This window comes from Panthera onca, chromosome B3 (assembly GCF_046562875.1).
Source record: "Panthera onca isolate mPanOnc1 chromosome B3, mPanOnc1 haplotype 2, whole genome shotgun sequence".
Taxonomy (NCBI): Eukaryota; Metazoa; Chordata; class Mammalia; order Carnivora; family Felidae; genus Panthera; species Panthera onca.
The window spans coordinates 134,504,114-134,518,696 of NC_138344.1; the positions used below are offsets into that span (position 1 = coordinate 134,504,114).

Consider the following 14,583-nt stretch of genomic DNA (forward strand, 5'->3'; position numbering starts at 1 on the left):
TCTACCAAAAACCAAAAAACAACAGCAAAATGTCTTTGGGGTTCTCAGTAATTTTTAAGAGTCTGAGGCAAATCCTGAGATCAAAAAGTTTGAGAGACCTACGTATGTAATCATCCTATGCTGATGGATTTTAAAGTTGAGTCTGGTTTTTTACCATTCCAAACATTGCTGCAATGTGCTTTTTTTCTCACGCTTGTGATTGTTTCAGTAAGATAAATTCCTAGAAGTGTTATGTCAAGTGACAAACACATTTTTATGTTTAGACATTGGCAGATTGCCTTCTAACATAGTTTATCTAACTTTTCCTGTAATAGTGGGTGAAGGTGCCCTTTTCCCACATAGTAATTAGCACTAATAGATTTAAGGTCTAATAGGTTTAAAAATGGTAGTGTACATTTCTTAAAATTTTGCATTTTTCAGAAATCATTAGTGAAATTAGACATCTTTTCATAGCTATTTTTCTTATTTTGTCAATGGCTTGTATATGGATTTGTCCTTTTTTTGACATGTTGATCATCTTAACTGATTTGGAAGAGCTGTTAGGAAAAAGAACTTCTGATAGTCATGTAGTGCTGCAAATAATTTTCTCAGTTCCTTATAGTTTTATGAGATTTTAAATGTCAGTGAGGTTTTTTTTTTCATGTTGCTGTATTTATTTTTTCCTTTATGGCTATTGGGTTTTATGTCTTGTGTAGGCCTATATCAAAATTATAAAAATATTATCTATATTTTTTTCCGATTGGTGATTTAAAAAAAATTTTTTTTTTTTTACATTTATTTTTGAGAGACAGAGATAGACAGAGCACAAGTGAGGGGGGGCAGAGAGAGAAGGAGACACAGAATCCAAAGCAGGCTCCAGGCTCTGAGCTGTCCGCACAGAGCCCGACGCGGGGCTTGAACCCACAAACCGCGAGATCATGACCTGAGCTGAAGTCAGGCACTCAACCGACTGAGCCACCCAGGCGTCCCCCAGATTGGTGATTTTTAACTAGTTTAAATTAAACCCATCCTAGAAATGTAACAGCTCAATTTTAGTACTAATCTGAATAGGATCTGTCATCGCATGTAATGGAAACTTGAATGGTTTCAAATGCAAGATGATAATTTACAGATATACTGTGTCTCACACCCCACTGTCTGAACCCCCTTGTAACGGTATTTCCTTTTGTTTGCTATTTTTCTTCAGTTAAGGAAGCGTGTGAAGCTTGAAGGGAAAGAACTTGAAGAATACTTGGAAAAAGAGAAACTAAAGAAAGAAGCTGCGAAAAAACTTGAGCAGTCCAAAGAGTGAGTTGTTTTCAAACAGATTAAAAGCTTATGGTTAATTGTATATAACTTAAGAACTTATTTCTAAGATAAATTTTAATTGAAAATATTTAAATTTTATGTCGACTTTGTTACTTTTGTTACATCTTTAAATGGTGCTAGAATGCCAGGTGCTTTCAGTGCTAATTTTTTGTTTTGTTTTTAAAAAAATCGAGGCACCGGGGTGGCTCTTGATTTCACCTCAGGTCATGATCTCATGGTTGTGAGTTGGAGCCCTGTGTCAGGCTCCACGCTGATCCCGCCAAGCCTGCTTGGGATTCTCTCTCTTTCCCTCCCTCACCACCCCACCCCCCCCATGCTCGCACCCGCTCTCTCAAAAAAACACAGTTAAAAAAGAAAAAATCAGTTTTAGTTTTTAAAGAGTTTTTTTTTTTTTTTTTTTTTTTTTTTTTTTTTTTTTAATTTGAGAAAGAGAGCAAGCATGAGCAGGGGAGGGGCAGAGGAAGAGAGAGAATCTTAAGCAGTGCTCCACACTCAGCCTGGAGCCCAATTCAAGGCTCAGTCTCATGACCCTGGGATCATGACCTGCGCCAAACTCAAGAGTCGGATACTCAACCAGCTGAGCTACCCAGGTGCCCCTAAAGAGATTTTTTAAATGACTTATATTGCTCACATATTTCTCTTTTAAAAAAATTTTTTTTAATGTTTCTTTTATTTTTGAGACAAAGAGAGTGTGAAGGGGAGAGGGACAGAGAGAGAGGGAGACACAGAATCAGAAGCAGGCTCCAGGCTCTGAGCCGTCAGCACAGAGCCCGACGCAGGGCCCGAACTCATGAACCATGAGATCATGATCTGAGCTGAAGTCAGATGCTCAACCGACTGAGCCACGCAGGCGCCCCATATTGTTCACATATTTCTAATTTCTTGTTCCTCCCTTGTATAGACATATTACCCCATTGTACATCTTTCCTTCTCCCTGACTTTTGTTTCATGGACTGCTGCATATCTGCAGGCAATAAGTTCCATCAGATTTTTCTGGGTTGGTTTTTTTTTTTTTTTTAATTTTTATTTTATATTTATATTTGAATGATACTTTTACTGGGAATGTGAATTAGCAATTTACAGACTTCATTCCATTGTTTTTGGCAGGCAGTTTCAGACAATGCTGTCATTGTTCCCTTTGTTCCTCTGTATTGTGTATGTGTGTTTTTCTCCGTTGATTATGATCTTTCTACCTTAGTGTGACTATGTTATTTAAAAAAATTTTTTTAATTGCGTGTAGTTGATGCTTTCAGTGCTAGTATTAATGAGTATTTATTAACTGGCAGTTAATGTTTTACAAACTATCAATCCAATAATATTATCATTGAATTAATTAAATAATAATTTTCTAAACATTAATTCAAAATCTTTTGGGGACTTTATGACCTTTCTCTGTTCCACAATCCTCTTAGGGCAGACATCGATTCTAGTGATGAGAGTGACGTTGAGGAAGATATTGACCAGCCCTCAGCTCATAAAACCAAGCATGACCTGATGATGAAAGGTGAAGGTAGTCGTAAAGGAAGTTTCTTCAAACAGGCTAAAAAGTCTTATCCTATGTTTCCTGCCCCAGAAGAAAGAATTAAATGGGATGAATATGGAGAAATTATCAAGTACGTGAATAAGTTTTTTTTTTCTTCTAGATTAGACTGTTTGGTGTATAACTCTCTGTATCATTAGAACTCGATAAATTTGGCCTTTCTGGTCATATCATGTGCTTTGATAGTTTCTCAGTACTCCACAGAGGATTTGTATAGTTTGAAACATAAAAATAGAAAGGATGAGGAACATCTAGAGAATAAATATATGTGTATTTTAAAGTTTGAGAGAGTGAAAGAGAGCATGCACACGTGAGCATGAGAGTGCATGCAAGTTGGGGAGGGACAGAGAGAGAATCCCGAGGGATCTCAGCACAGAGCCCGACAGGGGGCTTGAACTCATGAACTGTGAGATCATGACCTGAGCCGAAATCAAGAGTCAGGTGCTTAACCAACTGAGCTACCCAGTTGCCCCTAGAGAATTAATATTAAAGGCAAACCGTCAGGTTTATTACTTAGGTATGTGAAAGGTTCAAAAAGGTGACCAAAATCCCTCCCCCGCCCCTTAAAAAGAAAGGGTAAGGGACACGCATTGGAGAAAGACATAGGATAGGGAGAATTTTTGATAGATTGTGATGTGTGAAGTTTGGGAAATGGGTTACATCTCAAGCAATGTTGTACACATTTTAGTTCCAAGAGGGATGTGAGATAGCATGGGTGGAATCATGGGAAGTCTACCAAATTTACAGCCACTACTGGAAGACAACTGAAATTACGTGTTCAAATCCAGGTTTGAAAACACTGCTATCCTGTGTAAAGGTCCCTCATGGTTCCCATTGCTCTGCAGGCAAATGTCAAATGCCTTAGCATGACGCATGGTGTCTTTCATAATCTGGTTTCTCCCGACTTTTCTGTTATGTTTCTGTATATTTCTGTCATGCTGTTGAGCATTCTCTGCTGTCGTGGTACCAGCCTTCTCCGTTTCCTTCTGCTCGGCTTCTCCACGTCGTGCTCTTGCACATGCTCCTCCCTCAGCTTTGTTCCATCTTCCCGTCCCAGGTCTCCAGGCGGTTGAATCTGGCCTTACAAATTTCTGGAAGCCTTTCCTGTTTCTTCCTTGCCACCCCAGTACAGTCTAGGTCCCTCCCTGGTGCCTTCTTTGTACTTCCCGTAATGCTCTCTTAAGCATATAGTGGGTTCTAGGTCATTCTTGGACTTACTTAGGAAAATCCCCCTGTCTACTTGGTCCTCTAAAATAGTGGAGAGGAAAAATAACAATCTAAATAACATTGGTGAGTTTGTTTACCATTCTACTTATTCTACTTAATTAGTGTCCAATATTCAGTTTTCAATTTCCTTGTCTGAAAAGTGGGGATAAGAATGATATGAGATTGTGTTTTTAAGGCAGCTAGCATAGAATCTGACTTGTGACTCATGACTCCTAGTGAGCGTGCTCTAAGTGGTTGCTGCTGCTATTGTTATTATGTGGATTATAGGTGGAGAAGTTGGACTCCAGGGTCTGAGAAGCTCCTATAGCAGTCTAGGTGTTAGGCAACAGAGGCCTGGATTCTCAGGAGAGGGAGCAGATTTGGGGGGTGGGGCGTAGACAATTTCAGGGGGTTAGAGAGAACGTTTTTAAGTTTGTTTTTAAATTTGAACATACAACTCTCTCTGATACGGGAAGTAAACATGGGAAGCTAGATGCATTCGTGCTTTGTTGAAATAAAGGCAAAGGCTTTTGGGGGAGCTCATGATTTTGTATCTCAGTCTTCTTGGTAATGTGCCAGTGGGGAGTCATCTTTGGGCAGGGATAGAATAACTGGGGCTCTAAAGGAAATCAAAAGAGGCCTGAGATTTATAAGAAGTGGGACTTGGGAAGAGAAACCACAGACACAGAAAAAGAATGATCGAAATAAATGCAAGGCCAGGTTGTAATAGTACTTTTGATAACCATGAAGCTCTCCTAATGGTCTATCTAGGACTCTTTACTAGCCCAACAGCACGCTCTGACGATCATTCCTCAGTGGTCAGGAAAAACACAATAGATGCAGTCATTTGGTAATCGATACTACAAAGTTGCATTAGCTTTGGATCAATTGTGTATTGAAATCTTGAGATATGTGAGGAGCCTAAAACTCAATGCCATTTACTAAGTACATATATTATCTAATATTAGCTTGCTTGTTAGTGCTCTAATTAGAGACTTATATAATTTAGACCAGAGGATTTCTTAGTGCCAGAACTTCAAGCAACTGAAGAAGAGAAAAGCAAATTGGAATCTGGCTTGACAAATGGAGATGAACCCATGGATCAGGATCTATCTGATGTTCCCACTAAGTGTATTTCTACAACAGAGTCTATTGAAATAAAGTAAGTGCTTTTTGTCGTGTTTTGAAACTAGGTTACAAGATAAAATTTCAAGAACTTGAATTATATAATTTACATTGTTTCAAATGTGAAATTTCTGAATATCCTCTAGTAAGTTGTTGCTTTTAAAATTTAATTTTTTTTTTCCCTGCAAAGGTCTGTGAAGCATGGTGGCATTTTGTTTTCATTAATGGTATTTGAAAGCCAATGCAATTGAATTGGTATTGAGGTAGGGGTTTAACATTAAACTGTACATTTATATGAAGAAACATTCTGGACTTTTTAGTAAGTCTAGTAGCACATGTTTAATTTTTCTAAGTGTTTGTTTCGTAAAATATACTCCTTGACTTAAACATTTCTAGTGCCATAATGTCTGAAAAATGTTGTTATAATCTGAAGTGGTTAATATACCTTTTTCCTTTTCTATTTGGTACAGTTAGTAACACCAGTAATTCATCATTTTGGATTTTTCTTTAAGTCTTTAGATAGCAAAGCAGTTTATCTGTCCAGTGATATTTAGCATATATTATGGGCTATGGTTGTTATCTACATAATGCATGTTAACAGTGTCACAAAATTCTCTGCAGAATGGCTGTATATCAGTTTATACTTTCACTAGCAGAGCAGAAGGCTTCTTTCAACCCCGTTTCCTTACCAACATTGGGCATTATTGAACTCTTTAACATTTTCCAGCCCAATAGGTATAGAGTAATAACGTATCACTACTGTTTAAGTTTGTCTTACGGTGATTATTAGTTTGATTATCTTCTTCAAATGCTTGGGACCTTTTTTGTTTTCTTGTCTATGAAGTCCCATGTCTATGGCCTTCATGTCTTTTTCTCTAGGGGTTGTTGCCCTTATGTTACTGATGTGCAGGGGTTCGTTGTACATTTTGGATGTTACCCCTGCTTGGTTTCGGACAATGCAGATAGCCTCTCCCATTCTGTTATCTGTTTATATGAGTAGTCCAGGGTCTACCTTGTTTAAAAAAAAATCTTTAATTTTGATGTAATGAAATAATAAAATAAAATATTTTCATTATGGTGTTCGGAATTGTATATGATGAAGTCCCTCCCTGTCCCTGGTCGTAAACCTAATTCTTACATTTTATTCTATTGAATTTAAATCTTCACATTTTTCTTTTATGGCTTCAACTCACCTGCTGTTGTTTGTGGCATTAGGTCAGTTTTATTTTTCTTTATATAGTGAGCCACTTTTTCTAATAATACCTACTGAAAAATCCATAACCCTTCCCCCTCACATACATATTAACACTGTAACATGTGTATTCCTCAAATCCTCATTTTATGTATTGTATACATTTCTTTCCTGATTATAAAAGCCATTAATAACTTGGTTTTAAAATTATCAGAAAAACAAGCTTGGATAATTCTGTCTAATTACAGAGCTAGGGTTACTTACATAGACTATGAAGGACGCTCTGATGGAGATTCCATTAAAAAGATCATTAATCAGATGAAACCACGACAGTTGATCATTGTCCACGGACCACCAGAGGCCAGTCAAGATCTTGCTGAGTGCTGCCGTGCATTTGGTGGGAAAGATATTAAGGTGTACATGCCAAAGCTACACGAAACAGTTGATGCCACTAGTGAAACTCACATCTACCAGGTAAGTGTGCTGGCACCCGAGCCATGTGAAATAAATACATTATTGTTGCAGATTAGGACAGGTACATTAGGAGTACAGGGGTGAGTGAGATAGATGTGGTCCCCTGTTTTAGGAGGTCTTCTAGTCTTTAAGGTGTTAGGGGCTTATAACAAGGGAAGGGCATTTATCACATTGTTATGCCTCTGATAGAGAAAGTACAGGATGTTGTGAATAAAGAGGGAGACACTGCCCCAGATTTGGAGGTTTAGAAAAGATTTTCCAGAGGAAGTGATAACTAAGCTGAATCCTAACATGTTTTGATGGGTTGTCAGGGTAATATAGAGAAGGGAAAGAGAGAGAAAGGGTATTCCAGGTAGAGGGAACATTTGCAAAAGTATAGAGGTGACGGGAATGGGGAGTATTCAAGAATTCGAAAGTTTTATAAAAATTCACTGATGTCAAGGTTCTATTCGTACTTGAAAAAAATGGAAGCAGATACAAAAAACAAAAAAACAAAAAAACGAGAATAGCACAGAGGAGAGATTAGCTTTTTTCTGGTAGCACGAGTTGGTGTCAGTTAAAGCAGGGATGATGTCTAGATTTAGTTGGAAAAAATGGATTGGAATTCACCAGGCAGAAAAGTTACTCTGGACAAAACAAGAGGAAGCAGCAGTCCAAGAATATGGATGTGTGAGGTTCATGGTAATGGAGGAAACAGAAGTAATTCAGTGTTCTTGAAGCAGCAGCAAGGGCTGATGGGTGAGACTTGTCAGTGGTTCTCAACCTTGGCCACACATGAGAACCATCTAGGGAGCTTTGGGGGTGTTAGGGGGACTCAGTGCTCTGGTTTTAGTCTCATCAGTTATGTTAGAATCACTGGAGGTGGGACCCTGGCATTAACACGTATTTTAAGAAATTGCCATGTGGTCCTAGTGTGCAGTCAAGGGCCTAGTGTGTCTACTTTGGAAAGTGGACAGGGGTCTTAATGATCTCATGGGTCACTAGGTCCTTACCAGTCACGGTGAAGATCAGGTGAGTGAAAGATTTTTGAATCTTAACACACATTACCAGAGTCAGGAAATAATTATAACAGGTTATATTTTGTTGTTAATTTATACTCTGAGGATTTTATGTGTCTCCCTCCCCTTTGCATGATGTGTAGGTGAGATTGAAAGACTCACTTGTCAGCTCCCTTCAGTTTTGTAAGGCAAAAGATGCTGAATTAGCTTGGATAGATGGAGTCTTAGACATGAGAGTTTCCAAAGTGGACACAGGAGTTATCTTAGAAGAAGGAGAACTGAAGGATGATGGAGAAGACTCGGAAATGCAGGTGGACGCTCCTTCGGACTCCAGCGTTCTGGCACAACAGAAGGCCATGAAGAGCCTGTTTGGGGATGATGAAAAAGAAACGGGTGAAGAAAGTGAGATCATTCCGACTTTGGAGCCCTTACCCCCCCATGAGGTAACAAGCACGTCCTGCTTCGGCCTCTTCCTTGATTTGTCTCCCTTTGGATTGCGCTTTTATGTTTTTAACTCTTTACGATATGTGTCCAATGTAGGCTGATTTTGGAATTTTAAAATTAAGATGACTCAAGATATGGTTATGTGTTTGCACGCCTGAGCGTGTGTGTGTGTGTGTGTGTGTGTGTGTGTGTGTGTGTGTGTGTGTGTCCTAGACGGCAAGGGCTTGATAACAATTTAAAGGAAATGTTTAACAAATACTGTAAGATCCATGATCGCTTCGTGACTGATTTTTTTCAGTATTTAAATTTTGTTTTGTTTTTTTTTTAAACGTTTATTTTTTATTTTGAGAGAGAGGGAGAGAGAGAATCCCAAGCAGGCTCTACGCTCAGTGCAGAGCCAGACGTGGGGCTCGATCCCATGACCGTGAGACCTCAACCTGAACCTGATGCTTCACCAGCTGGGCCACACAGGCGCCCCTCAGTATTTAAATTTTGGTTGTGAGGATTACGTCACATACCTGCTTCCGGTCAGGAGAGCTGTAGTTTTCTAAGACGGTGGAGCTCCTGTACTCCTATTTTCGTGTGTTGTCAATTCCGCTGAAATCTCTTTTGGGTTCGATGTAGTTAGAAATCTTTTATTAAGTATGGCTATAATTTTAATCTAGTGTTTACGTGTTCTCAAGAGATAATCCAGTTAGCAGAGATCTCAGGTAATTAACTTACAGCAGTGTGAAAACTGTGTAGTAAGAGGCCCGTGTTCCTGCAGAGGCCTCTTTAGCCTTTCTGTGCAATAAAGAATAGAACATAGCCTCTGTTGTTGGACTCCCTTCTAGTAATGCTCTTGAGGTTGGGGCAAGAACTCGAATCTTTTTACTGTGCTAACGCTAGTGCTCATCAAGGCAATTTCCAAGTAGCAGTGTTAGGTTGAACCGCTTGTTTTTCTGAGTCCAAAGCCCCTGGCATACACTGCATTCGCCTCAAGGGAGAAGGGAAGGTGAGACTGGGGTCAGGGGAGAACTCTCCTCTGCACTAAATGAAGGAGGAGGATCTGGCAAATGAATTTTTTGGTTCAGTTCTGCCTCCTGGCACTCTCCTTGACCCCCTCAGGCAAGTGGGTGAGTGACGAACATAACTTTACCAGATGTCTCTCTGTTACTGTGAGGCATGACTAATAAAATCGATTGGGAAACATTCAGAAAATGTGAAGGGCTTTGTGATGTTAAGTAAAACAATGAGGGAAAATTCAGAATAACAACTTGGAATGGGACTTACAGCCTTGATACGATCTGTCAAAGGTCTTCAGGGAAAAATAGAAAATATCTTAGAGATCATGTGTTAAATCTCACTTTATTCGGTACCACTGTGGTGGTAACACTGTGGTGTTTTATTTGAGGTTATTCTTTCCCCTTTAACCTTATCTAAGGTTCCTGGACACCAGTCAGTTTTTATGAACGAACCAAGACTGTCAGACTTCAAACAAGTTCTTTTACGGGAGGGGATTCAAGCTGAATTTGTAGGGGGCGTACTTGTTTGCAACAATCAAGTAGCAGTCCGCAGGGTAAGTGTGTTTTTAATAAGGGATGAATTGAAGAAATGCTGCCTTCTGATGTGTTGCCCTTTTGAATTCTGTAATTCTTGATTGGTAATTTCACAAACTGGAGATCCATAATTTATATTCATTATGAATGATGACCTTGAAGGCTTATAAAAGTGGCTCTCAAAGAAATAATATATAGTTTCATTGTAAATTTTTATTTGAATCCTCTGACATTTACATGTCTATGTAAAATTCATGACTTGAATGTTAGATCCATATTCTGTGAATCAGAGCAACCCATTTCCAGACCAATCATCAAATAATCTAATTAATATATTTTGGTTATTATATCTGCATATTAATGAATAGGAAATGTACTAAAGGTTTTTTTTTTTTTTTTTTTTAACTTTCTAGACGGAAACTGGCCGCATTGGATTAGAAGGCTGCCTTTGTCAAGATTTTTATAGGATAAGAGACCTTTTATATGAACAGTATGCCATTGTGTAAAGAACGTGATGTCAAGAAGTGTCTGTTTGACCTTTCTAAGAGAAAAGGGTTCTTATTCTAAGCTTCTGCTTTTTTGTTTTGTAACATACAAAAAAGAAATGCCAGAAAAATTTAACATGCATTAGATTTTTTAAAAATGTAAATAGAGTTCGTTTTGCTAATGGTCAAATGAGCATTCTACCTTTTGACTTTCAGAATGATAGAGATTCTAACAAGTGTGCAGGCCGGAGAGTTGAAGATGATTGGTTTCCTCTATAGACCCCTTATTCTAGAAGGGCTTTTTACTTGAATAAAACAATGCAACTTAGCAAACCAGCTCATGGCCTTAGAGAAACATGTTTGCATGAGCTCTTGCAAACAGTTTCTTACGTTTTCTGGAATGAAAAGTGAGAATTATTTAGAAAAGATGTGTGCTATATAAAAAAACTGATGAAACGGTTTTTTGAGGCCTATGTGTTTAAAAAACAAAAAACAAAGAGTGTACGCTCAGACTTTTCTTTGGAATTCTGATATGCAGTTGGGGCATATCTCCTTATCCCTGCCTATAGTTCCTAGGTATTCACTCTAGTCTGAGCTGGTACACATTTGGGTCAGGAATCAATTTTTATTTCTCCCATTTCCTGTTTTATCAAGATTTTGTTGTTCGGTATGAATTATAACAGCATCATTTGAATATATATAATGCAAAAGAAATCCTTGATGTATGCATTTAGATACATCTTAGCTCTCAGCTAGGTTACTTTATCGGAAACTGTTGAGTGCTCTGTTTTTAAGGAAACAAATGCTGAACCACCTATTTTTATAAGGTAATAGTATAATTTAATCAAAAGGTGTAAATGTTTTCATCTCTTAGGCTTGCTCCTTCCTAGGGTTGCTGAAGCAGTGGCTGGATTTTATAACCTTGCTACAAAAATAATACTGAAGTTGGATAAGGTCATCCTTTCTTGTGTTCCTGTCTTTCTTCGGGCTAGCAGCCCTCACGTAGTATAAACCACTTGTGTTTAAGAGTAAAAGCTGAATATATGCAATTCTCATTGAACTTAAAAATGAAAATCGTGTTGCCCGATTGTCATGTGTTGATGCTTTTTCAGTGCATAACTTGATCATGGCAGTCCTTGATCTTTACTTCCTAAGTATTTAAGCCCTCCTCTTCATACTTAGCGTTTTTAGAAGGATCATTCTTGTTTAACTTATATGGATCTATGTATAGTACCACCCAGTGATATCAGACTAGAATTGAAATTTCATTCAAAGCTTACAAAGAATTTACTGTGGATTATAGTGCTAACGCAAAGTTATAGTTTTCTGATCCTGAAAACCAGATATGCGGAACAACATTACAGAAGATGATGGTGAAGAGTATGTTTTCTTTGTAGAGCTTTGAAAAATTTTCACTTAAGTTCTTGTTACTGAAGAGAGTAAGCCTAGAATCCTAGTTATATTCCAGGGGAAAAAAAGTCTGCATTCGTTACATGGCTTGAAGCATCTGGTTATACATATTACATTGCATTCCTGATATTGAAAAATTGTTTCTTGCTTTAGCCTTTTTATTGTCCTTTGAAAAGGAATTAAATTTTAAAGTACTGCTTGAAGATGGCTGTGCTAACTAATGTCATTGCAAGAGCAAGACTTTGACCTGTTTCTAGATGACAGTATTACTAAACTTTCTAAAATGAAGACATTTGTTCAGCCTTGGTTACTTAAGAAAAGTATAAATTTTAAAAAGGACTATAGATAAATCATGAACGCAGAGAACTTTTTCAGATCTTTGTTTAAAGGCAAAATAAATACAAGTGGACCATCAGCTTATATGTATAGATAATTTGGTTAAAAGAAATTTTATTGTAGCATTTGTTACAATGAGATTATAAATGTCAAGTTTCATTACAGTTTTTTTTGTTTTGTTTTCATGAACCAGTAGGTGTTCTGAAACAGAAGTGCAGAGGTCAATTTTCTAACGAGGGCCTTTAAAAAAAAATTGAAATCTAATTCACGTACCATAAAATATACTCTTTTAAAGTATATAATTCATTGGCATTTAGTATATTTAGTGTTGTACAACCATTACCACTGGCTCATTCCAGAACATTCTCCTCTCCCTCAAAAGAAACTCTATACCCATTCCTTAGCAGTCACTTCCCATTTTTTCCTTCGCCCTAGTCCTAGGCAACCATCAATCTCTTTCCTGCCTCTATGGTTTGCCTATTCTGAATATTTCATAAAAATGGTATCTTACAAAATGTGGCCTTTTGTGTCTGACTTCTTTCACTTAGTGTATTTTCAAGATTCATTGATACTGTAGCATGTATCAGCATTTTTTATATGGTTGAATAATATTCCATTGTGTGGGTACACCACATTTTGTTGATCCATTCATGAATTGGTGGACATTTGGGTGGTTTCTACTTTTTGGCTATTATAAATAATACTGCTCTAAGCATTCCTATACAAGTTTTTTGTGTGGAGATGTGTTTTCAGTTTTGGGGGGTAGATACCTAAAAGTAGAATTGCTAGGTAAATGATAGGTAACTCTTCTGAGAAACTGTCAGTTTTCCAAACTGTATTTCCAAACGATTTTCCAAAGTGCCTGTACTATTTAACATTCCTACCAGCAGGGTGTGAGGATTCCAATTCTACATCCTCAGCAACACTTCTTACTCACCTTATTTTTTGTTTTAATGATTCTAGGGTGTGTGAAGAGGTATCTCATTGTGGTTTCGATTTGCATTTCTTTAATGACTAATGATGTTGACTATCTTTTCTGTACTTATTGGCCACTTGTATGTCTTCTCTAGAGAAAGGTCTGTTCAGATTCTTTGTCTAGTTTTTAGTTATTTCTTTTTTATTGTTGAGTTATAAGTTTTTAAATATAGTTTGGATACGAAATCCTCATCGGATTTGTGATTTGCAAACATTTGCTCCTATTCTCTTTTTCACTTTCTTTATTGTGTCCTTTTGAAGCACAAAATTTCTTATTTAATTTTGATGAATTGTGATTTATGTTTTTGTTTTTTTCCTTTTGGTTCCATGTACTGTTGGTGTCATATCTTAGAAACTGTCGTTTCATCCAAGGTCACAAAGATTGATACTTATTATTTTCCTAAGCATTTCATAGTTTAAACTCTTAAATTGACATCTTTGATTCATTTTCAGCTAATTTTTATATGTTGTGTGAGGTAGGGGTTCAATTTCATTCTTTTGCACATGGCTATCCAGTTGTCCCAGCATCAGTTGTTGAAAAGACCAATTCCTCATCAAGTTATCACCATTGTTGAAAATCAGTTGCTCGTAAATGTATGAGTTTGTTCTGGGACTCTGAATTCTATCTCACTGATCTGTATATATCCTTATACTGGTACCACATTGTCTGAATTTCTATAGCTTTGTATTAAGTTTTGAGATTGGCAAGTGTGAGTCCTCCAACTTCGTTCTCTTTCAAGATTGTTTTGGCTTTTCTGGTGCTCTTGCGTGTCAGTGTGAATTTAGAATCAGCTTATCAATGTCTGCAGAAAAGCCATAGGGAAAGAAAAAGTAGTTGAAATTTATAACTTAAAATCTTAACTGTTATGGCTGAGAGAGACTGTGGAATTCATTTAGTTCAATTCACTTATTTTAGTATTGAATGAATGGGCCTCGGGAAGGGAAGGGATTTGCTTGAGAGCCTCAGAGCAGGCCAGAGAGGGAGTGGGACCCAGCCTTACAGAGTCTATTCATTCAGTACTAAATGAATGGATCTAGAACCCATTCAACACTAAAATAAGTGTGTTGAACTAGACGAATTCCACAGTCCCAACCATAACACTATGAGATGTCAAGCTGTAAATTTCAACTACTTTTTTTCTTCTGCATTGCTGTGTTTCAGTTTCTTTGTGTACGTTCACTTTGCTTTGGGTTAATATGTTCAGTTGATCTGCTCTAAGAACAGCGCCCAGCACCTGTTAACTTAGGACAATAGCATGCTGAGGGAGAGGTTCATTTTCATTCTATATGATGGCCAGTAAAGGGGAGGGGGGTGTTACCTTCTATACTCTTCTTTGGTTGTAAGTTTCTGGTGGTTTATCTCAGGGTTATCGTCCTTCAAATATTGATGAACCGATGACCACTTATGGCTAGCAATCCAGTGATTGAGAGGTTAATTGTCTTGGTGGTGGTTGTTCCTGGCCACCCCCAAGCCCCCTCTTTTACCCATTAGGGAACTACAGAATGAATGTGTAAGTGCAGATGGGGTGGGAGCGAGAAGGAACGTTCAGAT

The 14,583-nt window shown here is 37.7% G+C and overlaps 1 protein-coding gene across 1 annotated transcript in view; it reads left to right on the forward strand.

Moving 5' to 3' along the window:
• CPSF2 (cleavage and polyadenylation specific factor 2) overlaps positions 1–12,136 on the forward strand; it is a 32,501-nt gene extending 20,365 nt beyond the window's left edge. The window contains exons 10-16 of the mRNA XM_078447890.2: positions 1,187–1,287; positions 2,721–2,921; positions 5,064–5,216; positions 6,620–6,845; positions 7,987–8,286; positions 9,711–9,845; positions 10,239–12,136. Of these exons, the coding sequence (XP_078304016.1) occupies positions 1,187–1,287; positions 2,721–2,921; positions 5,064–5,216; positions 6,620–6,845; positions 7,987–8,286; positions 9,711–9,845; positions 10,239–10,331 (1,209 nt within the window). The 3' untranslated portion in view covers positions 10,332–12,136. The remainder of the gene's footprint in view (positions 1–1,186; positions 1,288–2,720; positions 2,922–5,063; positions 5,217–6,619; positions 6,846–7,986; positions 8,287–9,710; positions 9,846–10,238) is intronic.
• Positions 12,137–14,583: the final 2,447 nt, after the last annotated feature.